General features: G+C 41.7%; 1 protein-coding gene across 4 annotated transcripts in view; it reads right to left on the bottom strand.

Annotated features, from left to right (window-relative positions):
• MTMR11 (myotubularin related protein 11) overlaps positions 1-22,762 on the bottom strand; it is a 135,861-nt gene that overhangs the window by 35,492 nt on the left and 77,607 nt on the right. For all 4 annotated transcript variants that reach the window (XM_069218235.1, XM_069218233.1, XM_069218236.1 and 1 more), the window contains exons 3-11: positions 17,206-17,342; positions 14,640-14,712; positions 11,783-11,925; positions 9,515-9,593; positions 6,097-6,247; positions 4,189-4,276; positions 3,589-3,677; positions 1,500-1,624; positions 36-108 (exon numbers count right to left, since the gene is read on the bottom strand). In XM_069218235.1, the coding sequence (XP_069074336.1) occupies positions 36-108; positions 1,500-1,624; positions 3,589-3,677; positions 4,189-4,276; positions 6,097-6,247; positions 9,515-9,593; positions 11,783-11,925; positions 14,640-14,712; positions 17,206-17,342 (958 nt within the window). The remainder of the gene's footprint in view (positions 1-35; positions 109-1,499; positions 1,625-3,588; positions 3,678-4,188; positions 4,277-6,096; positions 6,248-9,514; positions 9,594-11,782; positions 11,926-14,639; positions 14,713-17,205; positions 17,343-22,762) is intronic.

The following is a 22,762-nucleotide window of genomic DNA, read 5'->3' as shown; positions in this document are numbered from 1 at the left end:
AGTTCCACAAAAGAGTGAAGCATTCTGCTCCTCACCTGACATAGTCCAACCAGTGAGTGCCTTCCAAGCTGGAGAGCCACTTCTCATCAGATCCAGCCACGGAGTTCTCTGCAAAAATGAAAGCATGGGAATCTCATCACTGCACCAGTGGATTTGTATGTCAAAGAAACATATGCAGCAGCCAAAAGGTTTTCACATCAGTTTGCGTCCGGCGGTGCCGAATGCCTTGGTTCCAAATACCAAGGCTGCTTCGCCTTGATTCCCCCTCCTGTGTCCCACTATTACCTGCCTGCCCTTCTCGTCTCTTTATCTCATTCCAGAATTTTCATTCCCGGATTTCCTATTTTTCCTTATTTCTTCCTCTTTCTCCTTATTTCTCCCTCTTGTGCTGTTCTCTTGACCTTAATTAAAATCTGAAGATGAAAAAAATCCTGGACCCCAAAATGTTTATTGGTGCCACACACCGGGCACAAATCCCTCACCCATGCTCCATTAACACTAAACCCTCTAAGAACAAGTTAAACATGATCTTATAAACATGAATGTAAACTGCAAGTTCTACCCTGTAGACGACATAGTCCTAGGAACACAGTCTAGCGAAAGGAAATGTGATATTATGGTAATCGTAAAAGAAATAAACGAAGCACTAATAAAATAATATGTATGCTTTGACTTCCTACAGGAAAAAAATGAGGTTGTGAGAAAATAGCTTGTATTTTTATACTTTTACAATTTTCCTCTAGATGAGATTGTTTCTCTTTACTTCACAAAATATCTCTATGGGAAGAACCAATAAGATAAACGCTTAATAAAAGCCCACTGTTCTGCTTCAAATTGCATATTTCCGATTCATTGAAAACAGGTTCACATGCTTTCTCATCTCCGATGGAGATTCGTAGTGTAATCATTCAAAAAGCTGCTGCTTCTTGGGGCCATGAAAGAAATTCAAGATTGCGAACCGTTGCTGGTCTAAATAAAAGAACTAAAAAAAAAAAAAAAGTTTTTCTCCTTCAAATTCTTCCAAACTTTTCATTACAGAACTATTTCAAGCAGATTAAAACAGCACTTAGAGGAAGCAACATCAAATGAAAAAGAATAGGCCGGGATCAAAATGTAATGCGGGAAGTTGAGGCACCGTCTAAAGAAATTGAATCTCTCAGACTCTCAGAAGAGTTATAAAAAGTTATACAACAGAAATGAAAAGAATAACCTATGACTTATTTGTGTGTTCTATTACTATTATAACAAGCTGTTCTGTTTTTCCTTTTATTGTTTCTATAAAGCTCTCAAAACAACTCAAATTAAAAAAAAAACAAAAAAACACCTTAATGCTACACTTAAAGGATGGTCACTTATTCCATGTATATCTATCTGGTGACAGACACGTTATTACAGAATTGAAGTATTGTCTCTACTATTATGATCAAATTAACTTATTACAGAACATAGATTCACTGTCTGCTAAGACCGATGCAAACATGGCACAGATCTGTTCTTACCATTCATACAAAGGCTTCGCAGCTTCAGGTACGACATCTGTATCTCAGCGAGATTGGGCAGTTCATCCACCGTGTCTACGATGACACATTGGGAATGATTTGCAAACATCAGCATTTCCACAAACCTAGAGAGAGAAGAGCAGAATGCTATCAAAATAGGAGTCGTCTTCATTTGTAACCCATAAAAATAAACTTCGCAAAGTCAAATACAGCCTTACTTAGATGTTCAATTCACGTGTAATGGTATCTTACAACTCTTTGTAAATCTCCACTATGTGAGGACACCTGCCCACATTGTTGCTGAGGAAAGTTAAGCTGCTATTTGGAGTATCGTTCGAATTTGCACTACAGAATCATTTGGAAGCTACATAGTGAGTCACACATATATGTAACAAAATTAGTTATCTTCTGTTAAAGCAGCATTTTTAATTTAGAAAGGACAAGCATTTGTCTGTCCAGGGAAATATTCATTATGGTAATGCATAAGATTGTCACTGATAAACCCAATTTGGTAATCCGAACTCCGGTATGGTATCAAACTCACAGACTACCCTCCAAAAACTAAAGGTAACACACGCCTTTGCGCCAGACGTTGTACTGGGGACCTAATGGAGTACATTTGTGTACAATGGAAACGGACTAGTAGTTGTGGGTCATGATAAAGGAAATAAAAAGGATACTAAATGTTTGGGGGTACTAAAGGGCTGTGGTGACGTGTGACTGGAATCTTCTTACCGAGACATTAGTAAAGATATCTCTGTTTCAGAGAACAGAGTGCTACATTAAGAAGCAAAAACTGTTTGTTAACCGCCTTCTCATTATCGACATACTTCCGATAGTATCTTTCATAAATTGGGTACTTCTGTGTTTTTTAAAACAACCAAATAAAGCCAACTACGAGTTCATAAACAGGACTGATAGTCCTATAAACTGAGCATTTTATTTTCTGCAGCTTGGGTGAAAAATTCAAAGTAACTAAACCAAACAGATTTAAGAGACATTCCATTTTCTGAATGTTCATGGTTTCAGTACTGAGGTTTAGGATGTAGTGTACATAATCACGGTCAGACCAAAGGCCAGCTATTCTCGTTTAAGTGGGAGGCAAAAGGAAAAACTGAGCGAATATTGCCTGGATTTCCTAACTGCCCTCCTTTTTATTCCCCCACCTCAAATATGGTGTGAACAAATATGTTTTTCCCTCAAGAATGGAAGCTTTCCTCTGTGTTGGGCCTAACATTGGGAAAACCTTTGGGGTGGCATACACCTTTGGAAATCGAACCAAAGGGCAAACATACTGAAGCTTTCTCCTCAGAAGCCGCTTCCCTTTTACTGGGTCCACCATGCAAACCATGGCATCCTTGGATGGAGAAAGTCCAGAAATGTCTCCCACATGCTCGGGGAAATCTCCAGGCATGTGCCGGAATTTAATTATGTTTTTTCCAAAAATGGACCTGCGCTTTGGGTGCCTGTCTTTCTGTCTTGGAATAACGTAAGTGGCGAAAGGTCCGTCATGCCAGCATGACTTGGCAGACCTGTTGCTACATTTTCTTTTGCACAATGCGGCATCCACCATGGAGCTGCTTCAGGGCGAATATCCACCTGCAAGGCAAATAGTTCAAAGTTCAGTGGGCGTGGTAGAGGCGCAGCCACCATATCTTCTGCCATATGGAAGCCAGCCTCTCGAACTCCAAATGGCCCTATAAACAATGACTAATTTGGGGAAGGTTTAAAGAGTCATTCGCCTTAAGATCATAGGTGCAGTGTGTTAGGCAATTCCAAATGTATTTCAGTCCTGCAGCATCCACACAGTACAATAAAGGCATCCCATTTGGAACAGGTACTGTCATCAAAAAGGTCAGTGCATGCAGGCTGTACTACCTTCATACTCACCTATGCTGCTTTGAAGAAACTTATATTTTCAACATCTCCTGGAGGCACTTTGGTTCGTCAAGCACATACCACAGAATACTAATTTGTGGCGTAAATTGTGGGACGGACACTATGGGCCATAGCTCCATAGGCCAAAATATTCTTCAGTCTGTTGCATTTTGACCTGGATAGAAGTTGACTAAGGTTGATCTTTACCTACCTCAAATCCTCCTTTTCTGGGTCTGTGTTAGGTTGGAAGTTTGCCGCTCTCAGAAGATCACTACCTCCAGGATGCCGCCAGGATAATCTCTGGAGAAGGAACAGACAGAGACAACAAGTTCCATCAGCAACAGAAGCACTTTGCAGAATTTCTAGCCTGATGCTATGTGTTCCCACATTCCACATAATGATGCTGTCACAAATGCAATAGAGGGCCAGAAGGGATCAGCTGCAAAAAAAACAAAAAAAAAAAAAAACTGAAAGAGCAAGAAGTAGAGAGGCCCAGTAGAAGAGTGCAATGCAAAGAAGTGATACATACACATTGGTTGCAGGGAGAGGTAAAAAGGGGTGAGTAAAGAAGTTCTGCACAGCGGTGGATTTGAGCAGAAATAATGAGAAATGACGAATAATTGCCCGTGATAGTGGAGCATTGGTCTATCGGAATGTGCAGTTATGGATGTAGGTGGGTCGGGTATCACAGGTGATCGAGTGGCAGCACAGACAACAAGATGGTGAGAAACAGATCAGAGTTCTCAGGTCAGAGCCTTTCAAAGAAGGAAGCTGCTGCCAGCAGCCCACTTCTGCAACCCACAGTACTCACAGGAATCCGCCTCTCGTTAAAGTGAGCAAAGGTCCTCTTCAGCTCTGTGTCCAAAACCTTGCTGGGGACCAGGAAGTACTTGGAAAGGCTGAAAAAACAACTAATGTTGAAAGACAAGCAAAGAGCAGGCTGGCAAGCAGACAAGCCAAGTGCATGATTTGCACCTATCTAACCACAAGAGCCAAAACGTAATCATAGCCCCACCTCCCCTCGAGTCAGCGAAACACAACTTGTCACGTCTCGTTCATCTGAGGCTATAACTTTACACATTTTGCATAAATAAAGTATGAGATTCAGGCATGGGTGATGCTCTTTTGTATCTGATTTCTAAATAATACCTGCTAGAGCACAAAGTTATAAATGGAAATACAAACACAGCCAGCCAATTGCTTTCAATTGTTGAGGCGTTTTCTCTCTCACTTTAGATAGGTTTGGACTAAATGCAGGTTTTGTAACATTTATTGAGTGAGAAGTTGTCCCTCAATTAATTCTAGTGTTAATTTATCATTTTTAAATGCAGTTCAGATTAAAATGCCTAATTCAACACATAAAACTGAGTTTTCTCAAATGTAATGGATTTGAAAGAATGCAAGGGAGTGTTAAAACCTGACTCGAAGAAGTGTTAACTCGTTTAGGAAGTCTAATGACAATTTAATAAGAAGGGAACAACATAAGGGCTTTGTGGAAGTGACAGGAAGTCCTAGAAGGTGATGGTCTGCATATCAGGAAGTCATCTGAAGTAACCACTTCCTGTTGCATCTATAATGATTGCTCTTAGCATACAAAGTAAACAGTTGTGTGTGATCGGTATACATGCTAACACTCGGCACAGATAGAACACTAGCATTTTTTCACCAAAAATGTAAACTATTTTACTTTTTTCCTCACTTGAAAATTACTTAGTTTCAATATTAGTAAATTAAAACCCTAATTTCTCCGGATTTTTATTAATCAAATCTTCCTCTTAGGAGAAAATGATTTTCATTGTCAGAATATTGTCTATGAAAATATCAAGAAATCGAAGTTAGCGATAGAAACCTAGATATATTTTTGTAATTGATATTTCGGACAAAATATTAACATAAGATGATACTTCTGTAGTCCAACATACTATTGACTAGAGTCCGTTCAGTCAGGTCACATCTTTCTTGGCTTGTTGAGGGCTTGGGACAAGTGTTTGGGATAAGCGGATTCCTGTGAATGTTTGTCAGTGGTGAGATGGCCAGGTGATAGTAGCACCTGAACTCCCCGGGCCAGCTGTGATATCCTGTATTACCTAGAGATGTGGAATGTGGTGGTCCTGTGTGTGCAGGTGGAGGGCAGTAAAAAGACAGACTGACAAGCAAGATGCACTTCGAGGTGTGGATAAATTCTTTGCAGTCTCTCTCTTATCTGTATTTTCAAAACAGCAATGAAAAGCGCAGATACCAGACAACCCGCATTAAGAAGACAACCCCACAAGGCGCGAGTGCTAGAGATGAACCCAGTGGGGAAAAAAGTTCAGTGTGTCTAATTTTCAACATAACAGTACCCGCATGCGAGTCAATGAGACTGGATGCAGCTGTCTTCACCCTGAGTCGGTAGGGCCATGTCAAGGACACGGCTGCCCCATGTGGGAGATTTGCAAGCCATCACTGTAGTGTCCTGCTGGACACGTTCTAGTGTTCCACCAGCCACTCGGCTGAGGGCTGGCTGCACACACACACCCCACACCCACCCAACACAGGCGTCACCGGTCAGGTGACCATGCCAATAAAAAATGCCGGGCGCACGTGCACGTGGCCAGTTACTAGCCCCATGCCACTGTGTCTGCGTCTATCATTTTAGTAGCATGAGGGGCTAGGGCCCCCAAAACTACAATCAGTGAGTAGAATAACCTCGTAATTAACAGCAGACCTGGGGCCTCACCTTGCCGATGTGTCAAACCTCTCGTTGATGGGGCTGACCCTCCAGTCCAGAGCACCAATGCGTTTCAGCTCATTCTCCCAATCCATGGAGGTTTCGAAAAGCAATGTGGGGAAGTCTACCGACCCCTTTTTTAGGCTCCCACCGCCATTCTCTGAAATTAATAGAAAGACAAGTCACACCAACTGCCCTTTAGGAAGCTGCAGACAAATACAGAAGTGGAAGCGGCTGGATGCATGACAAAGCACGTAGGGAGAATTCACAGAAGAAAAAAATGTCAATAAATAGTCCTAAACAAAACTAATGTAGTCAGTCCCAAGTTTTTCTCTTATACACTCGGTCAGGATAAGTGTAAACAACTTTCTCCCTTCATACAAAATATCACTTTTACTACCAGAGTTCTCCCCATTTGTGAAAATTAGATATTGAGACTTTTACAATAATTTGGCTCGGCCACCAGGTGGCACACTAGGACTGCTGCCTTACCTTACTTAAAGAAGTACTGCCTCAACTCGGTAAACCTACGATTTGAGTATTTTTTATTCATGCCTGTTTAAGTTTAGTAGATCACTGAAATACCCACAAAGTTGCCACTGTGTCTATGACCTTCCCAGGGCAAAGCGTTTCTTCTTATCGTGCTCTACATAGGGCTGCTGATTAATAGGCAAGGCATTGCAGAGTTGCAATATAAATGCAATATTTCATACGGAAGTAGATGCCTTTCGTAGTATTGTCAATGTTAATTTTTTATTTATGAACAGTTTGTTTCTGACGTGAGCAAAAAGGTTTATGACACGACACATTGTTTCAGCATGTGTTAATTTTAAACTATGTTTCTGAATAGAACACAAACAGCTGCAATACCCAGGCACTCCACAATATCTGAAACACTTACAAGATTGAAAGATCATGGAAGTCAATTCCCCAATGAAACAACACACAGAGCGCGAGCCACAAAAATATTAGCTCTTGTAAATTCAATTACTTGCACATATGGCTTGATTTTTGAGGCACTCACAAAGGGAATCAGTCATGCCTAATATTGCTCTAGTATGTCTATTATTACAAAGGAGTAAATACTTTGCAAGGATAACTTAGTAGGCTTTCCAGGACAGGATACTCTGGAAGATTTGGCACATCCAAACATCCCTACAGCTCCTTTCCACCATGGAAACAGTGAGAGACTCTTGCCCCTCAGAGGAGTAAATCTGTATCTGCGGTCCAAACTGGAATTCTATACCCCCAAAATTGGTGGCGGTTTGCGGAAGGAGTTTCCCTACAGCAAGAATTATTTTCTCCGGGGAGAAAACTATCAAACATTAAAAGGGTGGTAACCATCAAAGCCATGTCTGGCTATGAACTCATTCAACCTGGTCCTAAAACGCTGATGGTGCCTGAAGCTACTTCCTATGAAAGATGCCTTTTCCCTAGAGTAACATTTGAATCCACAAAATTTGTAAAGGATTATCCAGCTTAAGGGGTTCAATTTTGAAAGCCTTTTCTCTATGTACTGTTTTTTAATACTGGCTTAGATATAACTTACACATCATTTTCCAGGAGTAAGATGCTCACTCTTAGGAAAAAAAAGTTGTGAATTGTTTCCTAAACTTGAGAGAGAAAACTTTAAAAAAAAATTCAAGGTGCAGGAATACACATAGCTTTGCCTCATTTGGAAGAAGCTTGAGGTAGTGACTTTAAGATAGGTACTTTCAAGTTCCGGAATTAGATTTTAATATACCTCCGGTGCTGCATGGTCCACTGTGAATTCCACGCAGTCTGTGAATGTGGGGAGGCAATGGGCTGCCAATTATAGGTATAAGTAACAAACAAAATGCTACAATCACAATGGGCATCCCAGTAATACAGGACTATGGTAAGTTCTTTAGCCCAACTTTCTTGTTGGAGTTAGCTGGGGAAATGTGTGGTTTACAACTTATATTGATGGCTTTGTAGCTGCTATTTTATTTTTCGCTTTTCAGCTTTTTTGGGCTCACAATCTCGGTGCTGCACTTTCAAAATAAATTGCGGCAGAGGAGAGTGAACTTTTTAAAATTCTATTTCATGTTGTTTTATGGTGGTCTTTCAGTCAATAATGTGGCAGTAAGTAAGAATGCTCTATTGCTTATCAAACCATATGACACTCTACGTCAAGTTTAGGAAAGACGTGCACTGATTGAGTTAGTCAAGATAGCAATAATTTTAAAAAAATCTGTTTTTCTAGTATTTCTGGCAAACTATGGGTCTGACGTTCAAAGCAGTCCAGAGACTAGTTTGTGACCCAAGTTTTATTTTGCCTTTTGACTAATCTATTGATGTATTGCAGTCAAAATAGACTTTTGGTAGGAATCACAGAATCCTGCCACAAAAATATTAATGTCAGAATTCTCATTGTGGATCTCACCAAATGTGCAGCAACTGAAAGGATGGAAGCCTGCAAATGGCGACAGACCTACATCTGAACATTCTAAATTAAAAATCACTTTTTTATTGCAGCGCTGAAGCTTAGAAAAGAGGGGATTACAATCAGAGAAAACATTGCACGATGTGAAGGACTTTGGAGCAGGGGCTTTCCAACAATTCGAATTTCCCAACAATCATGCTGGTTAAAATACAAAATATGTGATGCAGGGCCGGGGCTTAGGGAGCGGAAGGGAGAGGAGGGTGGATTGCCATGGGGGTAACCATCTCTTAAGAGTTTTAAAACAGAGACGAGAGAGACAGAGTGTTTTTTTCTGTCTGTGTATGTAACAATCCCAAGTGAAATCTGATAAACACATCAACATCCCCAACATAAAGCACTAGAATTGTTCTGTGGAAAAGCCATTGATTTTGCAAATTTGCAGAGTTTGTGACTCTGACATCCATTAATACACTAGCTCCTGAATTATAATTAAGGCTCCCAGTTGTCCGTTTTTACTGATTCTTGCAGCTAAATACAGAAAGAAAACAACACGTTTCCTGTATGTATTTATTTTTAAAAATTGAAAAATACTGAAAATTGTGCTTGTAATGAGTGACCTTCCATGCTGTATGTTGTGAATTTCAAGACAACAAATACTCAGATTGACAGCATGGGAGTTAAACAGATTAAGATATCTTTAAAAACAGGCATATGTTAAAATATATTTGTCATAAATTGCTATTAGTTAACTGTAGGTGTATTGCTTTGCTATATTTGGCTGCTGCGTTTGCTAAAATACGACAGGCATTAAAGTGCGAGTGTATGTTTATCAGTTAAATAAATGTGGGAATGTACGATTTTTTACTCCACTTATTCGTAAGCTACAAAATAAATATGGATAAATACTAATAAGGTGGCCAAAAAATAAATATAAATACATATAGAAATGTTAAAAAACATAAATACCATAAAACCAGGAGTCGTAATTATAATGGCACTCTTTTTGTAGAGCTCACTTACCCACACTCCATGGAACAGCCCTCTCGATTGGCATCAGGGCACTGCACACCTGGAGAGCTTGGGAGATGGAGTTCGTGATCTGGAAGGGAAGAGAAAAATCTTGAGATTTTTGGCCTCTGACACTGCAAACTCAAGCAATATCATATGAGAAGATCCTCCCAATTTGTAATCCCTACAAACTTTAAATCCACAGAATAAGCCTTCCTACATATCGTATCTTTCACTAAATGTATCTTACGCCTGCCAAACACCACAACCTGCACCTCATCATGTCTTTTCCTATCCTCACTGACCTACCAAGACGCCAAACTTGTCAACCGTGTTGGCCACCACTAGCACCGCAATTCACATATCACCCAAGAATCCCTTTCCTAATGGACAAGCACTGACAAAATAATCATTAGATCTTTTAAAGATGCTCAGAAATTACTAATCTAACAACCCTCATCACTATCCATGAATCATGCACACTTGACATCAACTCGCAGGTTAAGAATGTCAATGCTACAACGCAACACCGATTAACACAAACATAGCCCTGTTAAAAACAATTAAAAAAATCCCTGGTCTTTGCCCTTCCATTTACAAAGTGGCTAAGACCATCAAAAATACATTTACAGTATCCTGATGCAAATCCCATTCTCATCCAGATCTTGACCCCTTTCAAAAACAGGACAAGTCAAAAAGCAAACACTTCCCTCACTTCAAAACAGTCCATAACTGCATCAGCATGCTCCCCCTTTCCATTCTTACTTCAGCCACCACTGGGCGTTCTCCGATGACCTCTATTTCTCCTTGGCATGCCCTTTCTCTTGTAAAGTGAACTGTTGCTTCGTATCTAGATTCCGGCTGTATGTACATACGTAGACATTTGTGGTACTTATTGTTACCCACTAAGAAGACTTGTTGGATGTTTTCAAATACTGGTAAACAAGCAAAAATCCACATCAGAGTCCATGGAACATGGGGCCTAGCTACGCAATGCATTCAGAGCACTGTGCAATCGTAGCTATAGAGAGGCTGGACTTTCCAGGGTTTAGGAATCAGGAATGCAAACACTGCCTGATTTGAAATAGGACATTCCTGTTCAGGGCAGAAGAGATAGTCAGCTCCACCTCTGTCCCTCATTTCAGAATGTGAGAGCTCTCGTGCCAGCAGAAAGAGGAAGATGGGGACCTTTTTTCTACAGGTCCCTTGGCCCAAATGGGGCCAGACTTGCTGTTGTGGCATTTGGACAACTCCTCAGGAGGATGGAGGTTTGCAGGCCGGTTTCAGTCCTCAAAGGGGTAGTGGTGACCAGCACTTCTTAAATTGTTTTTTACTAATGCCATATACTGATTCAAAGTTGGGTGGTTACCAAATTTTTAGTCAAAAACAGGATTACAAGTCTCCAGGTATTTCTGGACGTACACCCATCTGTAACAAGGAGAAATAAATAATGTGCCCTGGAAACAGGTTAAAAAAAAAAAAAAACGTGCCAAACTAGTGCGCTAATACGGCCTCCCCTATGTTATTCCCATTTTCGAGCTGTAAAAAGCCGGAATTGTTGGTAAAGGCACAGTAATGCTGACTGTCATCAGTAATGCCATGTGTGGTGCAGGTATTACAGTGCCTTATTACTGGGCAACTTTTAATCAGTCCCCATCGCTGTAAACATAAAGATGCCAAATCTAAGCAACGCTTCCCAACTAAGGGGCATATTTACAACAAAGTGGTGCATCAGCTATGAAGCACCATGTTTCTTGCGCCACCCCCAAAGTCACCATGGTAGTGCCGTATTAACAATTCGACACACCACGGCCCACGTTAGCACTATAGCGTCCAAATTTGTGATGCTATTGTGGCACATTGATCAACTAGCACCAAAAATAATGGCACTTGTCCAGCAGTACGTGGGGAGGCCCGTTGGAAACAATAGGAGCGTCACTTTAATGCCTGCCTTGGGCAGGTGTTAAAATGACTGTAAGAATGGTGCAGTGAAATCTCATAAATGTCACTGCACTATTTTTCTGGGCCTCCAAACGGTAGAACGCCCCCCCTCCACACATTGTGCCTGGAGTAAGGATAATGTTGCACAAGGGGTTACATAGTGGCACAATGCTTGGATTGCGCCACTTTGTAGACCTGGAGTAGGTAAAAGGCCTCCTTGACGCCACCTTAGCGGGAAAAAAACGATGATAGGGCAGCAGAAGGAGGCGCTAGGGGCTTCCATATACGCCCTTAAGTACGACACGGTCCTGTCAGCAATGCATGGCGCCAAGTTCTCACCCGGAAGGCCTGCGTCTCGAGCCCGCTCTGGTTGAAATAGAAGTGCATGATGCGGAAGTCCCGGCAGTAGATCAGCAGCTCTTCCGGAATAAATTTCAGGGTGGTGTTCGCTGTGAGAACCTTCGTCTTTGGCAGGCTGTTGACTAAAGAAGAAATGCAAACTCAAATTGCTTAATATTTTTGTTCCTACAGTTTTCTGAATTTAAACCACTTGTACATAGTTGTGGAATTCGGAATACGATACTCATGCAATAAGACAATTGTTGCAAGAACAAATAAAATTCGATTTTATTGATTTTCGAATTATTAAGTATGTGGGTATTTATGGATTACGTTTATAAAGCACAGGCATAGCCCGCAACAGCAACTGGAAGCCAGAAGTCGGGTTAGAAGAGCAAGGATTCGGTGGGCTGGGGGAGGGGAGGGGTGGTCAGAAATAAAGCATAGAGGCCCAGAGGGACAAGTGAGAGGGGGCAAATATATACACACACGGGTGCTCTTCAGGTAGACTGGTAGGTGGTTATGGAGCAACAAGTTCCAGCTTGAAGAAGGGAGTCCACGGCTGCCGCAGTACTACAGGAGCTGTGCTTATTTGATCCAGTGGTTGCAGGTGGGGACTACTGGCACTTTTTGGGGGTGAACTGGCACTTATTTTTCATCCTAAGACTTTGACCCAGATTAAAGAGAGGATAAAAAACAGAAAGGGAAAAGAAGAGGAAAGGTAAAGTTGGAAAAACAGTGACAAAGCGAGGAAGAAGAGATGAAAAAGAACCTGCAAGAATGAGCTAAAGGGTTACGGACTGTCTCGCGGTGGATGAAAGAGGCGTGAGGAGGAATCAAGACTATGAAGCCTTGGTATTTGGCAACGTCAACAGTACAGTGACCGCTGAGGATTTTTTAAAATGTTTAGGGCATCAGCATTTATAGTAGGAAGGAGATCGATACACTGGGCTTTTAGCAGGAGAAGACTTGCCATCTTTTCTCTCGGGCAAATTCTTCGTTTCCAGGCTTCAGCATGTATTCCATGTTCCTCCAGAGGTTTGTATATAACATTGTGGAGTGTTGGGGTTAAATGTGATAACTGCAGGTGGAGGAAGCCAGTGTAGCTCAGAGTGTAGGAGTAATTCTGTAATATTTATCAGGACCTTCAAGGAGATGGGGTGTTGCATGTAGGACACTCTTTAATGGTGTCACATGGGTCTGTAGCAGGCCAGGCAGCAGAGTGGTGCCTCCATCGAAATGTTCTAAGACTGGGTTGAAAGTTGGTTTTGTAGAATGAATGTCTTCATGGTTCAGAGCATACCAAGCAATTTAAGTTTTGTATTCAATGAGGACCTTTGAGCCGAGGCTGAAGTCAATATGTAAGTCCATGAGCTTTATACATAAACCACTCGCTCGGATTCACTGTGGCTTCAGGACACATAACGTGGAAGGGATGGGGCATGCTTAAGACAGCCCGTGCTCTAGGCAAGTTCTAACCCTTTACTTTGTTTTTAAGTCGTGTCACGGGTCGAGGATGAAGGAAAGAGATACTTTTTACTCAACTTCCTAATCTTAAAAAGTTCTCAAAGGTAGAGACTTTCCAAAAGGGTGAAACTCGAGAATGGCGTGATCTCCCACCAAACTTTTTGCACCCAGCTGGATGAGTGGGGAGCAAGTTGCAGAGAGGTCAGCAATGGCCAACTGCTTGGCTGGAGTTGCAACGATCCTGATCTTTGTGGATAAGAGAGAGTAATCCGACAAGCATCCATTCTCAAAGTGTAAGCTCCCATAACGATGTTAATGCCCAAGGGATGTGAGGCATCCATTTTAGGCAAAAGAGTGTGCCTGCCATATGGTTCTGGGTCATCCACAGTTTGCTCTGGTGTTTGACTGGTAGACCCGTGTATTTGGCATAATAGTAGTCCACATGAGTATTATATCAGGCACGATCAGTCACATATTATGAGGCAAGAAAATGTTTTGAGAACTAGCCTGAATAGTTTTATACTTTTCTATGAAAGCAAGGATTAACCTCTAGACTGTAATTAGGCAAATCTGGATCCCAGCACCGAGGGAACAACAGCAGAACCTCTAGACTGCACTCAGGCGGATCGAGACATGTCGGGCTGTCGTCGGGAGGCTGTGGATCACAGCATCTACAGACTGGTAACCGCAAGAGACTCCCATACAAAACGAAGTGAGAATGGAACCAGTTTCTCTATCTAAGCTACTCACCACCTCTAAAGTGTAGCGCACAGGGTAAGTCTCCCTTCAGGCTTTTCTTAATCCTCAGCTATAGGAGGATATGAACAACTAGAGGGCAACATCCCAATGTATCAAAGTACAAAGATTATTAAAACAGAAAAATGCTGCAGGCAGATAAATCATATTCACAAATGAACATGTATGAAGCATGGTAGACGTGTTAAAGCATAGATATCAATGCATACATAAGTAGCCAACTACAATTCAAAACACTGAAGTACATTTACTATACATTTACTTAAAATTATCCCTGTTGGGCCGCCACTATGATTGTGAAGCCTTTGCAGGCAGTCAGACACCAATCTATTCTTCCAGGTACATTTTAGCCGTCGAAAACGTGTATCCCATTATTTGTAATTAAAGAAATCGAACCCACACAGGTCTATCCTCCGGTGGCTCGTTTTCAATCGAAAAGAGACACTAGCAGGTCAAGGTATTTGTTGTTATAAATGACATCCAGGTAGAATCAGAACGAAGGTAATCTGACTGCACTGAAACATGGGAAGTCAACATAACACGGTCCAAGCCAAGGCTGCTAATGGGCTGTAAAGAGTTCCATCCCACCAACCCACATCTGCCGCACTGTGCCTGGTGGCCATACATCTCTCACCTGCCAGTATCTTCTCAATGCAGGGAAGGGCGACATCATGCTCCCCACTAAGAATGATGGTGCTGCCATTATCCTGCAGGAAAAAGAGGCATTCATTACACTCTACGGACAAAGAAAGCCTTCCCACTAGCTCTGTCAAGGACCCCCTGGATCTTGGAGGATCAGTTTAGCCAAACATTAGGAATGTGCCCGACTGCGTTCACTGGGTTTTTCATAAATTGAAGATGAGAGTCCAAGTTCGGGATCAGTGATCTGAAGACCATAGTCTGGAAGCATCAGTGCCTAGTTAACACCCCGTCTTATTCTCATGACTCACCATGTCTGAAAATTGGAGTAAAAATATACAATTCTCAACAGTTCTTGCAATTTTGTCAAGATTTGGGTTTAAATGTACCAATTTCAAAGACGTTTGGAGTCATTTTGTCTACTTCAAGGCATGTACACTAAAAACTATACACTTTGACATAAGCGCCTGGTGAAGTTACTCTGCTTGACAAATCATCAAATATCTTAATGGAAACAAAAAATATTATATTTGTAGAATTTCGAAATGAGCTAAACATAACAAGCATTGGCTAAGCCAATCGACCTCCCCTTTCAGATCTATTGGCTTTGTCAATGTCTTTTAGCCAGCCTGTACAGCATCCCTCATGCGATGCAGCACGGTTAAACATGAAAAAAAGATTGCAAAATTTTTTAGGTGAGTGCGAGCTGTGTGGCAAATACAAAGAAAATTGCTCCAAGGTCTTTTTTTAAGCATTGAGTGAATGGGTGCGGAAAGCAAAGGAGAGGTGGAGAGCCGAAACAACAGCAACAGAGAAGGATGGCGTGGGTGCAGGAAGCACAGAGAGGGTGGGTGTGAAGCAACATAGAATGCCCAAGGAGGAAGCAATGCGGGGTGCGGAAGAGAGGCAATGGCAAGAAAGAAGGTGGAAGCAACATGGAGTGCGGAGTACAGGAGCAACACACAGAGCAAGACTGGAAAAAAGAAACAAAAAAGCAATATAGCAATGTGGAGCAGATGGCAAGAAGCACAAGGTTGTGTGCAACATTGCGGAGCAGGGAGACGCACACAGGTGACTGTGAGCAACACAGAGTGTAGAGGAGAGAAGTACACAAGGTAGACAGATGGAACACACATGTACTCTCATGGAGTGCTTAGCCCAAAAAATATAGGACTTGAAAAGCAAGCGATGGAAGCATAGAAGCCAGATAATCAAAAGAGATGGTAAACAGAATGGACAAATCCAAGATCGTCAAGCTGCAACACAATTAAGAAGCAAACCAATGAGAGTAACAGGAAAGCCAACCAATGGTAAGCAAGGAGCAGGCTCCAAGCTTGTCTAAGTTCTTGGCAATCCACAATACATCTTTTGCAACCAGACAGCGGTGCTGTCTGGAAGGTTCAATTTAAAAATGACTTCAAGCAATGAGCTCAGAGATATAAGCAGAATGAACTAATTCAGAAACAAAACGTTCCTAGAAAACAAAGCACAAACCCTATAACCACTTCCGTAGACTTATTCCAAACTGTACGTAGGTGAATAACAGCATAGCTGGTAAAACAGTTTAGTTAGATTCGTACACAGGCCCAGATTACTAACATTTGATGCAACACAGCAAGACAACTTGATGCACTGCGTCAAATGGAGAAAGCAGGAATGCACCACATTTACTAAGATTTGGTGCATTCCAGCTCTCTCTGTGCTGGTGCACTGAGTGCTGCCTAGTTGAAACACAGGCACTCTTGTGCCATGGTGCAAGGGTGACTGTGTAACAGGCGGGACTGTTTTTGTGCAGGAAGGTGTCCCTTTCTACACACAAACAATCCTCCGATCCATTTTCCTCTTTCGACATGTGCTGCAGTGACATAGCATTTTGACATATTCCCAAGTTTATGACCCCTAGTAAATGTGGAAATATGCCAAAATCTATGGGTGGATGAATGGGAACCCCCACACTCCACCCGTGGATCGCCTTCCCAATGTAGAGTAAATCAAGGCACTGATCTGTACTTCCTTGAGTTACACTGGAATAACTGAGCTGTGCAGACCCAAGTGAGGTGGCTTTGCCTGGCTTAGTAAATACCACTTAAGCCCGTGGGTTACCTTGCATCACCTTGTGTGACACAAAAGCAACCGAAGAACTTAGTTAATCTGGGCCCTAATGAGTAGCTCCTTGTAAGGCCCACAAGTTAAAGGTCAAATCTAATGGTGATTAAATAAGTCAACATCAATAATTTGGATAATAATAGCAGCGGTAAGAACCGAGAGACAATTCAGTTTATGTTTTGTGAACAGGTTCCCTTATTATTTGGAGTAGTTGGTGTAGTAATACTGTTATTGTTAGAATCAATACTATAGTTATTACTTTTTATCCCAGTTTCAGAGGCTATTCTTTTACCCATCAGCTCTTTTGATACTAGAAATGTCAAAGAGGAATGTATTGTGCTAGGTGAAGGATTTTAACAGATCCGTTCTCAAAACGCGCTGCAACATAAATTCTAAGGACGCTGCAATACAAATGAGAGGCCGCCGGAGACACCTCGAGCTGGCTCGCCACTCACCTCAACTGCATGGGTACGCTCTGGCCGGAATGCAACCCTCAAGTTGGTGCAGCACAGGGTGCCTGGAACAAACCCGCTGCTGTCCTTGTATGAAACGCTCTTCCTTACATTGACCGCCGCCTCATAGACATGCTCACCTAAAAGCAAAGAAGCGTGACGGTCAATATTCCAAGCGGCACAAAGATCTCTCCATTGTATGCAAAATTTATGACAATGTTGAGAGCAAAGATTCCTGTTTTATTTCCTTCCTGATTTACCCTTGCACAGGTAAATTCTGGGTTACATGAGAAACAGTAATGTAAACTATCCGTCCACTGCCGGCTCCTGGGGGGCAGAGAGGGCACTCGACATGCAGGACAGCCATGTTTACAAATTTAATGGTAGGATCAAGACAATACGAAGTAGTCCTATTTGAGGCACAGTCGTATGTGTAGTTCCCTGTAGTAATGACACAAGAACCATGTGACAGCTAACTAAAGCTTTCATTGCCTTGAGTGTGGGTTATGGTGGAGAGGGAGAAGAAAGGGTGGAGAGAGAGAATAAATGATCTATCTATCTATCTATCTATCTAATATATATATATATATATATATATATATATATATATATATATATATATACACATATATATATATAGAGAGAGAGAGAGAGAGAGAGAAGTCAGTACAAAAATAACTCACGATCCTCTGCTACATTATGTAGTTATCTAGCAGATTTATGAGAAATCGTTCCATTTTTACATCTGAAGCAAAAATAAGCTCATTTCAATAACACTTTGTGCAACCCACCGGATAGCTTTGTAAAAAACAAAATGTTCTTTAAACCTTACAGTCTCAAAAGACATCTGCATTTAGAGTAAGAGCTCTAGGGCAGTGGTTCTTAACCTTTTGACTTCTGTGGACTCCCCTAATCATTACTGAAATCAAGTGATCCCTCCAAAATTGGTACTGGAATCTAGGGACCTCCACGGAGTCATTACTGGAATCCGGGGACCCTGGGCTAAGCAATTTCGATTAAGTGAACAATAAACAAAGCTACAGAAACAAGCATTCAAACACATATACAAACAAAAAAATGGTTTATTTAATTAAGAACAAAAAAGTAAATATATAAAATCAACATTTAAATTTTAATGGGAGGTTGGAGCTTTTCTAAATTCAATTGGGGCCACCTATCATCCATACTTTATTTTCTTCCGTGCACTTGAACCGCTCCCATGAATCAATCCGAAGATACAAACTTATTTTTTAGCTATAAATTTCAAATTTCTTCATACTTAAAGAATGTTTTAACATTTTCAGTTTTACTTAATAATTTTATTTATATAAACTTTACTACTCTGTTACTATTACTCACTTTTCTAAGAAGTTGCAGTCCCCCAGGGGTCCCCGGAACCCCGGGTTAAGAACCACGGTTCTAGGGAATTATCCAATATTTTTGACTTTTTATATTTCCTGAGGTCCTATAATCGAGGTGATCTGGAATGTTACGCAGTCCTGGCGAAAGAAAATTACCCAGCCCTGTATTGCAATGACCAAGTGAGCATTGCAGCAATCGTGGCATCCCTGGAGGGGTTTAGTCTCATGAAAAATATTGGAAAATCCCAAGGCCAAATACAAACTTCACAACATACAAACTGTCCTGGGCCCCACTTCAAAGAGGGCCCTGCACTTCAGCTCAGGACACATGAGCAGAAGATGTAAGGCTCTTAATGAAACTAGCAAAACCAGGCACGGAGGTGAATTTATGATCTCAGTAATCAGAATGTTTTTTCAGAGCCCTGTGGTCCAAGTGTAAAGAACCTCTCTCTGCAACCTGTAGAATGTGTGCAGCCTGGCACTTACACTGCAGTGTGTGACTGCCACTTCTACCTTCGAAAAACCCAAGACCTCCTGCACAAACTGTTTTTGTTACATAGTCATATATGTAAAGATTGAACATCAGTTCTGAATTGACCTACATTGGCAGAGCTGTGTAAGGGGTTTATCTATGAATTGGGTTGCTTGGGGCACTTCCGGTCGTGGATGCTGTGCGCTGGCAAACCTGTGTGGGGTCTCTGCAGTGGCGTTGCATGCGTGCTACCTGTAAAGGCGTATGCACTCTGGCGGAGATGTGTGCAAGCATGAACATCTGGAAACCAAAGGACAATGTGAATCGGGATTGGGGTGCATTTAGCGTGTGTGGGCCTAAGTACCAAAATACCCGGATTACTCCAGGTCAAGATGCTGGGTTTTCTAGTGAAAGATAATTTCCGGGAATGATGTGGGTTAGACCGGAGGTTCTCCAACAGAGTAGTCTTTGGTCCAGGGTCTGGTATAGCAATAGTCCTACTGGTTGGGATTGTGGGGCACTGAGGTGGTGGGTCCACTCGACAACTGTGTGACAACGGGCAGAGCGGCCCAGTGCAGATAATGCGGTAAGGCCATTCTCATCATCTGTTTACGGTGCTAGCGCATACAGCGAGAAGACATCAACAGATTGTGACAAATAGCCTACAATTGATTTTTTTTTGCTAGATTTAAAGGGAGCTCCAAAAGTCAAAACATTCTTTTGCCTGGCACTCTGAAAACCTTGCACTGGGGCACCGAACTAACAATACATTCCAGCCTGGGTAGGGGAGATTCATGTGAGTTTCAGGAAAGAGGTGTCTGAGAAATTGCAAGGCCATATGTTTGTGATGTAGTAACAGCAAAGAGGTACTGGTAATGGAGGTAAAGTGTAGGGACACGATTAGAGGAAAATGAAAGACAGAGGCAACAGATAATGTGATTGATGCATAATGTGGAGGAAGAGACAGCTATCTGAGGGAGAGATGTGGGTGATGAGGAAATGTGTGGAAAAAAAGGAGGGGACATTTGAGGGGTAGAGTTGGGGAAGGAAAAAGTTGAAGGCTCAAATAATAATTTTAAACAACTAACCACCCCTCCCTTCCATGGGTGTCGATTCACCGAAATGCCAGGGGTAGCGGAAGTGACGTCATACACCCTTTGACCTTGATGTCACAGGAAGTGATGTCACATGACTTTATCCCTCATGGCATCACAATACATGCACTCACTCTCACCCCGAATCGTTCATTTGCACTCTCCTGCTCACTCTTACGCTCGCTCACCAATACTTTCTCACTCAAACACACACACATTATCCCACACAGTAACATACATGCTCACACATACTCAAGCTCTAGCACTCATATTCTCTCTCACACACTTGCACTCACACAACAAACTGAAAATAATTTTAATTTACTTATCTAAGATGTCAGTGAAGGTTCCCTTCCAGATCCTGCTGCTCCACCTTTTGTATTACATTAATAGTAAAAGACAGGTCATTAATCACTATTATTGTAATAAATATTGAGCAGAAAAGGAGGCTGGAGCCTGAGGCTAGTAATGCGAGCCAGGACTGTGTTTTTGGCAATTACTATTCCAACTCTGGGTCAGGGGTCGCAAAGGCAGTGCCAGGGGTCACAAAGGGCAAGCCAGAGGTTGCAGAGCGACCCCTGGCGACCCCTAAATGACATACATGCTCCCTTCATACTGCACAAAATCGGTTGTGGCAGGGCATTAAATATTTTTACCACTGGCCGTACAAAAATCTACACCAGCCCTATTGGTTCCCCAGAGAAGCTCATCAAAATTATAAGACTTCACATTTTTCCCGCAGTGTCCTCGGGAAATGTTTGTCACATGAATGATTTGCTGCTTTGACTGTGTAAAAATTATACCGAATTGTATCCCAAAACATTTTAGGGTAGCCTAAGTAGAGCTTTTAAGGAAAGATTGTTATTATGTCAATAGAAAAAATATTTGCAAAGGGACAAAGTATGGGTTCCACATGTAAGTATGACCTGAAGAGGCAGACCTTGTGAGAACATATGATTTTTTCCTTAATTATCGGATGTTCCTTCCACTTTTTTGAAGGGATCTAGATCCACTTCACTTCTGCTTTTGTACACTGCCCTTTGAATTCTAAATTCAGACTTTGAACGTCTTTCCTTACTTCTGTCTCTTTTGCTCCTAATTCTTCATGCCTTCCCCAAGGTTGTTGGCCATGGAGCTGGAATCCCAGAGCCGACCTCCGCGCTTAGTTGAGGTTGTTCTCCATTCCGTCTGTCCATCATTAGTTATAGCCGGGCAAGCAAGCCAATGAAGGTGCAGGTCTAGTTAGAATCAAAGGCCCAGCTCCGGCTTGGGTCTTCAAGCGCCAGACCACCTGAGATTAGAGCCCAGGATCTTGTGAACTAAAGATCCCAACTTCAGTTTTACAACTAAAAGAACTGAGGTCCTGCAGCAGGAAGGACAGCTGTCTAATAGATCACACACGGGAATATACCAAGTCCAAACGGTGTTTTTTTTCCCTTTCCATTGAAATGACATTTGACAATGAAACTCAGAAAACGCCAGTGAAGCAATATCTAAAGACTGGAGCTGCATTTTCAGCATCACATCCCACTGAAAACCTAAAGCATGAGAACAGGGACCAAAGCATCTTAGTACAATATATTGGTCCAATCTCCACCGAGGAGGTAGACACACAGTTTGTTTTTTTGCTAAGTCATGTGAGTCTGTGATCTGTCTTACTTACACCTGATTCTGTAATACATAAAGCAACATTGATGCATTTGTGCACTTTACTGAATTGCTGTATATGTTTCAGCATTCATTCTCCAGGCCCCTTTGTGATTGAACTTGATAGCCTGTTTGACTATTTGGTGTGTGGGATTATTACTTAAACGGTGCCAGACTGTTGTAGCAAGTGTTTTTGGGTGTTTTGCAGTTAGCTTAAATGAACACAGTGTACTCATGTTTCTCTTGAAAGACAAGGCAGCACATTTTTTTAATTAGAGATGAAAAGTAATATTTCGAGGAGGAATTGCAGAATGTGTGACTCAGATACCAGAGCTAATATCCTGGCTTCCCTGCTTCATCTAATTGTGTGTTCCAAGGCAAATAATTTGCTTCACTATCTATTTTTTTATGAATGTGCAGAGGAAATTTTCAGCTTCCAGTGACTTATGCCAACATTTAATTCAAAACCAGTTTATTTAACTATGATGTTGTCCATATAAAACAATGAAATTGTCCATTTATAAAGTGCACGTCACACAGCGAGATGTCTTTTGGCTGGCTTATGCCATCCTTGTTACCCCACTTCGTGGTGGAGCATTTATTCATGAAGGTTTCTAAGTACATAAGAAGTTATTAATTGGGTCTCGTGTTAACCAAGACCTTTTGATTTTACTAAACTTATATATAAATATAGTGTACCTATTTATATGGACTTTCAGCCTCCAATCTTCATTCGTTTTTTAGTTATTTTATCATTCACATTTTTCTTCCACCCACTGCACCATAGACTGTGGGCAATTGGTAAGCCCACTTCTGCCATTGGCTCACTTCACCGTATATGTTGCCATTCTGCCCTTTTACAAGAAGCACATCCACACACAAAATAGATCCCCTTCGTTAACAGTCACAATTATTGCAATGTGTGCTTTATGAAACCAAACAATGTTTTTACTATTTGCCACCTTTTTTTAGACTGCGGAAGCTCT

The sequence above is a fragment of the Pleurodeles waltl genome, chromosome 12 (assembly GCF_031143425.1).
Source record: "Pleurodeles waltl isolate 20211129_DDA chromosome 12, aPleWal1.hap1.20221129, whole genome shotgun sequence".
Classification (NCBI taxonomy): domain Eukaryota; kingdom Metazoa; phylum Chordata; class Amphibia; order Caudata; family Salamandridae; genus Pleurodeles; species Pleurodeles waltl.
Note: the sequence above shows the minus strand (reverse complement) of the source record. Positions and strands in the feature narration are given on the sequence as shown.